The sequence below is a fragment of the Lolium rigidum genome, chromosome 1 (assembly GCF_022539505.1).
Source record: "Lolium rigidum isolate FL_2022 chromosome 1, APGP_CSIRO_Lrig_0.1, whole genome shotgun sequence".
Lineage (NCBI taxonomy): Eukaryota > Viridiplantae > Streptophyta > Magnoliopsida > Poales > Poaceae > Lolium > Lolium rigidum.
Window position 1 is genome coordinate 351,408,565 of NC_061508.1, and position 10,650 is coordinate 351,419,214.

The 10,650-nt window shown below is 41.6% G+C and overlaps 1 protein-coding gene across 1 annotated transcript in view; it reads right to left on the bottom strand.

Moving 5' to 3' along the window:
- Positions 1 to 312: 312 nt before the first annotated feature.
- LOC124665097 (L-type lectin-domain containing receptor kinase IX.1-like) overlaps positions 313 to 10,650 on the bottom strand; it is a 14,901-nt gene continuing 4,563 nt past the window's right edge. The window contains exons 3-4 of the mRNA XM_047202500.1: positions 1,055 to 2,296; positions 313 to 940 (exon numbers count right to left, since the gene is read on the bottom strand). Of these exons, the coding sequence (XP_047058456.1) occupies positions 313 to 940; positions 1,055 to 2,296 (1,870 nt within the window). The remainder of the gene's footprint in view (positions 941 to 1,054; positions 2,297 to 10,650) is intronic.

Below are 10,650 nucleotides of genomic sequence, written 5' to 3' on the forward strand. Positions count from 1 at the left end.
CTGAGCCCAACCATGTGCATGCCCGTAAATCCATTCAGTAATAAATCATCCATAAGTGTAGCATTGTTGTTTTTATAATGTCGTTACGCATCTAGATGGAAAAGGTGAAGCATGTGAGAGCAAATTGATTTGTCGCTACTTTTTAGTCATATCTAGGTCACATAAAGGTCAATGGAATTACAAATATTGGAAAACTCAAAAACTCAAATTCAATAAACCAAAAGAAAGAAAATTAACAGTCCGTTCGTTGGAAATAGATTCTCCCCACCGGAATCAATAAGCTGTCATAAGCCGAGAGAAGAAGATGCCTTTTCACTCCTGCATATGTTCATGAGAGTTGTCGTGTGTTGCCCAGCTGGTATTGTCGTTACACATCTGTGGCCAAAGCGCTGGCAAGGGCACATCAAAACACGCGAGGACGTGCATGACCTTTCCGATGGATGGCCGCTCGCTCTTCGTGGGGTGGGCGCACCAGAGCCCGACTACGAGCGCACGCTCCATCTGCAGCTTGCCTAGCTCATCGCGGACCACTAACCTTTCATCTACTGCCTTAAGAATGGTTTTCTCCCCGTACTGATCCCAGACCTGTTCCAGCAACATGTTGACCTCGCCGTCTTGTCGCACCTTGGTCACTGGACGCCGTCCGGAGATGATCTCCAGGACGACGACACCAAAGCTGTACATGTCTGACTCGGCGCTCGGCCGTTGCGTGCTGACGAACTCGGGATCGATGTAACCCGGAGTGCCGAGAACAACGCGAGTTGTATGCGGCCCGGTTAAAGGATCGACGATCCTCGCCAGCCCGAAGTCCCCTAGCTTGGCGTTGTAAGAAGAGTCGAGCATTATGTTGCTTGTTTTGATGTCGCCGTGCACCACGTATTGCTCAACCTCCTCGTGTAGATATCGTAGTGCAGATCCCAGCCCAAGGATAATATTGTACCTAGCATGGATTAAAAAGCCATGTACGTATGAAGGAATCTATATATACCAACTGGCAACTGTGGCAATATTAGTTAATTAAGCAACATATAAGTACCAACAGGAATATCCATACCTCTGGCGCCAAGTTAAGCATGTGGCAGTGCCATGGATGTGTCTGTCGAGGCCTCCTTTTGCGACACACTCATAAACAAGGAGGAGTCCTCTTTGGCTATCACACCAGCCTAGGAGCCGCACAAGGTTCCGATGCCTCAATTGGCTTATGATCTTGACCTCGGCCTCGAACTCCTTCCTTCCTTGACCAGACGACTCCGGCGATAGCATCTTGACCGCCACAAGGCCATCTTGATCGGCGAGCTCGCCCTTATATACGCTCCCGAACCCCCCTCGCCCGAGCTTGTTTCCCTCCGCAAAGTTGCCTGTTGCATCCATTAGCCGCCGGTAACCATATCTCTTGGGTCCCACCCCTCGCACAAATTCAGCCTCCTCCTCGTCTTCTTCCTCAGGCCCGCTATCTTCGTCAGCGCCGTTGGATTTCTTCCATCTCGTCGCCTTCAGCCGCCATACCCAGAAACACAGGAGCACTACACCCAATATAAATATTGCAGGGGGTAGTATTGCTGCTGCAAGCAGTTTATTTCTGGGCCGTCGAGTCCTCTTATCTGTTCCTGTCAGAGTGGAATTGAACGTCCAAGACAGCACCTTGTTTACCTCAATTGCCAGGCCGGTTGATGCGGAGAAGCCTACCGCCACTTCCTCAGGTAAGTTGTGCCTCAAGTTAACTGTCTCGTTGACGTGGTAAGAGGTGCCGCCGATTCGCAGGTCGGCAGCCAGCACCTGCGTGACGTTGTCGTAGCTGATTCTGGCGGTCATCACATCACCTGCTCTCAGATCGTTGCTTATATTGGTGTATGCGACGGAGACGATTGAGTTGATGTCGATGCCCATGTGGTAGCTGCCCATGACGTCAGGGAAGTCCGTGTTCCCCAAAGTGTCGAACTCGACCGCCACGATCCTCCTGTCGCCCACCACATTCCTGTTGTTGTTGAGATCCATCAGAGCCAGGTTTCCACCCCAGCTGTTGGTCGGGATGCTCGACGGATAGTGCCCCAGGAAGAAGGCGACCCCGTCACCGAGCATGCTTCCGCTGTCCGCGGCGTAGATACTGAGGGAGAAGGTGGTGGTGAAGCTGCCGAGCTCACCGGTCTCGGCGTCCCACAGCCGCACGGGCTGAGCATAGGATACCCGTCCTGTGCTGAAGGTCCGAGGGTTCATGTCCATCATGGGGTTGCGAAACGCACCGCCTTCACATACGAGTCCCACGGCGCAGGGGGCTTCGGAATTTGAAAGGTCGAAACTGAATGAAAGTGAGGTTGTAAGAGGCGCAAAGATGCATAGCAGTAAGTAAAGGATGAAGATCAACATGGAGAGTGCTTGTTTAAAGCTTGCTATTCTGGAAACCATTATATGGCGACTTCTTGAGGCCTGGGTAGGAAAAGATGCTAATTAAGGAGTAGAATGACGATCCTGTTAGGCACATAAAATGTCGCTTCTGTGTATTGCTGTCAATAACGGAGCCATCAATCTAATGATGTTGCTTTCCAAGTCTTTACATGCTTTGGACCCTAACCATCTAAAAAAGGTTATTTGTCAAATCAAGTTGACCAGCAAGGGTGCCACTGGACTGCTATTTCATATGGATGCGAGCCGTTGATAGTAGATTACTATATGTCTAGCGTCACGAAGACATCTTTTTCTTTTGTTGTGAATCATCACGTCACGAAGACATCTTCAGACCAAGTCTTGATTTATTCAGGGATCGCGGTATCGCAATTAAGAGGGCAAAGAAGAAACATTAGATATGCGGAAATTAGATGCAAATGTAATTAAATGAGCAAACATACAAGAGACTTCACATGTAACCACGTCATACAACATACAACAATGACGTAAACGATAGCCGGCACGGCGGCAGGCCCATCCTAAACTACGTTAGGTGAGCACCGGAAGATGGGGACATTCTTCTATAGGGATGGGAAGATAGAAATTTCTCGCTTCTTTTAAGTGCAAATGTTGGCAGAGAAATTATAGTCTGGAATCGTGACATCGAAGCCTCTAATTTATTTGAAATCGACTAGTTCAGACCAGACTAGTTCAAGAAGTACTAAAATTTTCGTCAAAAAAAGAAGTACTAAAAATAAAGAAACGAAGGCCCACAAGGGGGTAAAGCGCTGGAATTTGGCTCCTAGGTTTTGGCTGTAGCCCAATAGAAAACTCTAAAACTTCTTATAGGACAGTACAAAACTCTAAAAATTTGGCTCCTAGACAATGTATAGCTTACTAGATGGGATATAGTTTAGCCTTGAACGGTTGATGTGGGCGTAATTAAGATACTTTATTGTTTACACCTGTTTAGACATGAATGCTCATACTTAATTTGATAATAATAAATTTTTAGTATTTGTTGGCAAACTAAGAGTTAACTATTTAAGCTAGTGTAATTATTTTCACAACTAGCTATTTATACTTATAATTTTTATTGTGATTGTCTCGAGTTAGCAACGTTTGTATTATACTCTTGACATTTCTCTAACTTTGCTAAGCTTTTGAACGGAAGAAGTGCTGGACTCAAAGGTTACCACTAGTAAGTGACTCTTCTTTCTCGTTGTTTTGGTTTGAACGCCAAGTTTCTTATGATTCTTTGTTTTTTGCTCGAGGACGATCAAGTTTAAGCTCGGGGATGTTGATGGTTGTGAAATACGCCATATTTTCTCGCGTTTAAACCCTTAATTAGCTAAGATAAGAAATTGACTAAGTTACCTCTCAACTTGCTATTATCTTCTATTTTTTTATGTTGTGCAGGAAATTACATCACAATGACAAATGAACCTGCAATTACTGAAGAAAATCGCGTTAGGAGCATGACAAAGTTAACTACGCTCGGAAAGGCGGTTCTAGAAGCTTTAACGGGCATCGGTACGGGCAAGTCCCGCTCGTATCCCAAGGTCAAACACTATAAAAGTTGTGAAGGGACCGATGCTCAAAAGAGAGTCATTCATCCTCAAATAAAGCCATTCGACGCCAAAAGGAGCCGCCATCCACTAGATCCATCTATACCACACCAAAGGAGATCCATTCCCATAGTTCATCCATCCCATCTCCCATCTCCTCCATAGGCATAACCATCACCATTGTAATAGAGATCTACTTGAGAATTAATGACCATTGTAAGAATATTGTGATTTCAATCTAAGTATTTTACACAATGATTTCTATCTTTGTATTTGATCTTGATATTATGTGTGAGTAGTCCTCACGGGCTAGAGGTTGGGGTGAATCATCGCAGCGTTCATGTGCATCTAATCTTATGATATGTGTAAGGATTGAATAGGAGTTTTGCTATCTTGTATCTTTGTCTCTTTGCCTCGTCTTGATGATCTGTAGGTACCCATATAATTCGAGTCGATCAAGGCAAGAGGTGGGATGAGTGGAGAACGGCGTGCTACCGTGAAACCTCAGTGACAAGAAGGGGAAAGTACCGGTACATGTTTAGTGACTCATTCGGGGTCATAGCACACTCATCTAGCTTAACGCTTTGGTCTGTATTTACTTAAAAATTGTTGTTGTGTGCGGCTGTGAGGACAACGGTTGGACCATTAGGCTCTTGTCACCTATGACTTTTGGAGCAAGAGTATTCACGGATGTGCTACCCACAAATCTCCTATCAATATTTTTTGATACACATTTGAGCTTCATTTACATATGTATGCATAGGTGCAGGTGAAACCATAACCCTGGCCTATTTCCATTATTTAACACAACCCATTTAAAAGTAAATTACCGGTAAACTGAAGACAAAATACACTAGCAACTCTTGTAGATGTTTCCTTCAAACACCATTTAGACGTGCTTCCCAAATTTCGATTAAACCTAGGTCTTCTAGGGAAAGATCTTACCATAGTACAATCCGTAATCCGGATCAGAGGCGTCAGCACTCCAGAAGGCAGAATCTGCTCTCGTGTCCACCCCCAATGAAAATGAGTTTGTAACCTAGGTGCTTCTCAGCCGGGTCCTCGGAGAAGAGATATTCCTTACCGTACTTCACTTGCGGGCGGCGTTCAGAGGTACTTGAAATTCAACAGAACCCCTGTTTTCTTCTTTTTCTTCTTTAACCATAAATCCCAAAATTTTTCTACCTCCTTTCTTTTTCATATACACAGAGGCCAGCTTGCAGGAGCCTAGGTGCGAGCCCAACCCAGGGGTCTGATACGTCTCAAACGTATCTATAATTTCTTATGTTCCATGCTACTTTTATGATAATACTCACATGTTTTATACATACTTTACATCATTATTATGCATTTTCCGGCACTAACCTATTAACAAGATGCCGAAGTGCCAGTTGTTGTTTTCTGCTGTTTTTGGTTTCAGAAATCCTACAAAGGAAATATTCTCGGAATTGGACGAAATCAACGCCCAGGGTCTTATTTTTCCACGAAGCTTCCGGAAGACCGAAGGGATAACGAAGTGGGGCGACGAGGCGCCGCCACCATAGGGCCGCGTGGCCTAGGGGGGCCCGCGCCGCCCTATGGTGTGGGCCCCTCGCGCCGCCTCTTGACCTACCCTTCCGCCTACTTAAAGCCTTCGTCGCGAATACCCCTGTACCGAGAGCCACGATACGGAAAATCTTCCAGAGACGCCGCCGCCGCCAATCCCATCTCGGGGGATTCAGGAGATCGCCTCCGGCACCCTGCCGGAGAGGGGAATCATCACCGGAGGGCTCTACATCATCATGCCCGCCTCCGGATTGATGCGTGAGTAGTTCATCCTTGGACTATGGGTCCATAGAAGTAGCTAGATGATTGTCTTCTCCTCTTGTGCTATCATGTTTAGATCTTGTGAGCTGCCTAACATGATCAAGATCATCTATTTGTAATGCTACATGTTGTGTCTGGTGGGATCCGATGAATATAGAATATTATGTCAAGTTGATTATCAATCTATCATATATGTGTTGTTTTATGTTCTTGCATGCTCTCCGTTGCTAGTAGTGGATCTCGCCAAGTTGATACTTGTAACTCCAAGAGGGGGTATTTATGCTCGATAGTGGGTTCATGCCTCCATTGAATCTGGGACAGTGATAGAAAGTTCTAAGGTTGTGGATGTGCTATTGCTACTAGGGATTAAACATCAATGCTTTGTCTAAGGATATTTGTGTTGATTACATTAGGCACCGTACTTAATGCAATTGTCTGTTGTTTGCAACTTAATACTGGAGGGGGTGCAGATGCTAACCCGAAGGTGGACTATTTAGGCATAGATGCATGCTGGATGGCGGTCTATGTTCTTTGTCGTAATGCCCTGATTAAATCTCATAGTGATCATCATGATATGTATTGAATCTTTATTTGTCAATTGCCCACCTGCAATTTGTTCACCCAACATATTATTTATCTTATTGGAGAGACACCACTAGTGAACTGTGGACCCCGGTCCATTCTTTTACATCTGAATACAATCTACTGCAATCATTGTTCTCTACTGTTCTTTGCAAACAAACATCATCTTCCACACAATACGTTTAATCCTTTGTTTTCAGCAAGCCGGTGAGATTGACAACCTCATTGTTACGTTGGGGCAAAGTATCTTGATTGTGTTGTGCAGGTTCCACGTTGGCGCCGGTTTCACTGGTGTTGCGCCGCACTACACTCCTCCACCAACAACCTTCACGTGCTCCTTGACTCCTACTGGTTCGATAACCTTGGTTTCTTTCTGAGGGAAAACTTGCAGCTGTGCGCATCACACCTTCCTCTTGGGGTTCCCAACGGACGTGTGCATCATGCGTATCAAGCTCTTTTTCTGGCGCCGCTGCCGGGGAGATCAAGACACGCTGCAAGGGGAGTCTCCACATCCAATCTCTTTACTTTGTTTTTGTCTTGCTTTACTTTATTTTATTTACTGTCTTGTTTTCTTTATATCTAAAAAACACAAAAAAATTAGTTGCTTTACTTTCTGTATTATTTACCTGCTCTATATCAAAACACAAAAAATTAGTTACTTGTCTTTACTTTATTCTATTTGCTTAGTTTACTTTTATTACTTCTACAATGGGTACCCCTGAAAATACTAAGTTGTGTGATTTCACTAGCACAAATAATAATGAATTTATAAGTACTCCTATTGCTCCACCTGCTGCTACAGCAGAATTCTATGAAATTAAACCTGCTTTACTGAATCTTGTCATGAGAGAGCAATTTTCTGGTATTAGTACTGATGATGATGCTGCCCATCTTAATAATTTTGTTGAACTTTGTGAAATGCAAAAGTATAAGGATATAGATGGTGATATTATAAAACTGAAATTGTTTGCTTTCTCATTAAGAGGAAGAGCTAAAGATTGGTTGCTTTCTTTGCCTAAGAATAGTATTGATTCATGGACTAAATTTAAAGATGCTTTTATTGGTAAATATTATCCTCCTGCTAAGATTATATCTTTGAGAAGTAGCATTATGAATTTTAAGCAATTTGATAATGAACATGTTGCTCAAGCATGGGAGAGAATGAAATCTTTGGTAAATAATTGCCCTACCCATGGACTAACTACTTGGATGATCATCCAAACCTTTTATGCAGGATTGAATTTTTCCTCAAGGAACCTATTGGATTCAGCTGCTGGAGGTACTTTTATGTCCATCACCTTGGGCGCCGCGACGAAGCTTCTTGATGATATGATGATCAATTACTCTGAATGGCACACTGAAAGAACTCCTCAAGGTAAGAAGGTAAATTCTGTTGAACAAACCTCTTCTTTGGGTGATAAGATTGATGCTATTATGTCTATGCTTGCAAATGGTAGATCTCATATTGATCCTAATAATGTTCCTTTAGCTTCATTGGTTGCTCAAGAAGAAAATGTTGATGTGAATTTCATTAAGAATAATAATTTCAACAACAATGCTTATAGGAATAATTATGGTAACAACAACTATAGGCCATATCCTTCTAATAATGGTAGTGGTTATGGTAATTCTTATGGTAATTCTTACAACAATAATAAGAGTGTACCCTCTGGTCTTGAAGTCATGCTTAAAGAATTTATTAGTACACAAACTGCTTTTAATAAAACCGTTGAGGAAAAGCTTGGTAAAATTGATGTTCTTGCTTCTAAGGTTGATAGTCTTGCTCTTGATGTTGATATTTTAAAACTGAAAGTTATGCCTGAGGAAGTTAAAGATGCTAGGTTTGCTAAAACAAATGCCATCCAAGTTCAAATTAATGATAATATTAGAATGTTGGCTGAATTGCATGCTAGGTGGGATAGTGAAGAAAAAGATAAACTTGCTAAAGAGAATAATGTAGCTAAATTTTGGACTACTACCACCACTAGTAATGTTGATTCTACACATGTTGCTACACCTCCTACTATCAATGGTAAAATAATTGGTGTTGGCAATGTTTCTACTCCTAGTGCAAAGCGTGCAAAATTGCCTGAAACTGCTAAAACCGCTTGTGATAAAACTGCTGAAATTTTTCAAAATATTGGGGACAATGATCCCATTGCTGTAGATCATAATGGTTTAGATTTTGATGATTGTCATATTACTGAAGTTATAAAGTTCTTACAAAAACTTGCTAGAAGTCCTAATGCTAGTGCTATAAATTTAGCCTTTACAAAACATATTACAAATGGTCTCATTAAAGCTAGGGAAGAGAAATTAAAACTTGAAGCTTCTATTCCTAGGAAAGTTGGAAGATGGTTGGGAGCCCATCATTAAGATGAAATTCAATGATTTTGAATGTAATGCTTTATGTGATCTTGGTGCAAGTATTTCTGTTATGCCTAAGAAAATTTATGATATGCTTGACTTGCCACCATTGAAAAATTGTTATTTGGATGTTAATCTTGCTGATAATTCTAAAAAGAAACCTTTGGGAAGGATTGATAATGTTCGCATTATGGTTAACAATAACCTTGTCCCCGTTGATTTTGTTGTCTTGGATATTGAATGCAATGCATCTTGTCCTATTGTCTTGGGAAGACCCTTTCTTTGAAATGTTGGTGATGTTATTGATATGAAAGAGGGAAATATTAAGTATCAAATTCCCTCTCAAGAAAGGTATGGAACACTTCCCTAGAAAGAGAATGAAGTTTCCTTTTGATTCTATTATTAGAACAAATTATGATGTTGATGCTTCTTCTCTTCATGTTACTTGATTTGCACTTTCTGCGCCTAGCTGAAAGGCGTTAAAGAAAAACACTTCTTGGGAGATAACCCATGTTTTATTTTACTACTGTATTGTTGAGTCTTGGAAGTTGTTACTACTGTAGCAACCTCTCCTTATCTTTATTTTCATGTATTTTTGTGCCAAGTAAAGTCTCTATGGTAAAGTTGATGCTAGATTTGGATTGCTGCGCAGAAACAGAATTGCTGTCTGTCACGAATTTGCGTAGACCTCTCTGTAGAAAATCAAAAAAATCTGCCAATTTACGTACGTGATCCTCAGATATGTACGCAACTTTCATTAGTTTTGAGTTTTTCCGTTTGAGCAAGTTAAGTGCCTCTGGAAAATTCGTCTTTACGGACTGTTCTGTTTTGACAGATTCTTCCTTTTATTTCGCATTGCCGCTTTTGCTATGTTGAATGGGTTTCTTTGTTCCATTAACTTTCAGTAGCTTTGTGCAATGTCCAGAAGTGTTAAGAATGATTATGTCACCTCTGAATATATGAATTTTTGATTATGCACTAACCCTCTAATGAGTTTGCTTTAAGTTTGGTGTGGAGGAAGTTTTCAAGGGTCAAGAGAAGAGGATGATACAATATGATCAAGAAAAGTGAAAAGTCTAAGCTTGGGGATGCCCCGGTGGTTCATCCCTGCATATTTTAAGAAGACTAAAGCATCTAAGCTTGGGGATGCCCAAGGCATCCCCTTCTTCATCGACAACTTATCAGGTCACTTCTAGTGAAACTATATTTTTATTCCATCACATCTTATGTTCTTTACTTGGAGCGTCTTTTTGCTTTTGTTTTTCTTTTGGTTTGAATAAAGTTGGATCCCGCCATCCTTATATTGGAGATATTACGCTCCGCTTTTTCATATGGAACACTTGTGTTCTTAGTTATGTTTTAATGTTCATGGCGAAGGATGAAAATTGCTTCGTTGATTGCTATTTGGTTGGAATCAGAAAATGCTTCATATGGTTTGGAATAACTTGAAACTTGGCAATTGTTTTGAGCTCTCATTAGATCATGTTTAAGCTCTTGCATCATGTAGTTTAATCTATTAGTGGAGAACTACCCTAGAGCTTGGTAAAATTTGGTTTGCATGATTGGTCTCTCTAAGTCTAGATATTTTCTGGTAAAGTGTTTGAACAACAAGGAAGACAGTGTAGAGTCTTATAATGCTTGCAATATGTTCTTGTGTAAGTTTTGCTGTACCTGTTCATACTTGTGTTTGCTTCAAAGAACCTTGCTAGCCCAAAGCCTTGTACTGAGAGGAAATGCTTCTCGTGCATCCAAACACCTTGAGCCAAAACCCATGCCATTTGTGTCCACCATATCTACCTACTATGTGGTATTTTTCTGCCATTCCAAAGTAAATTACTTGAGTGCTACCTTTAAAATTTCATTCCTTTATCTTTGCAATATATAGCTCATGGGAAATAGCTTAAAAACTATTGTGGTGATGAATATGTAGTTATGTGTCTTAGTT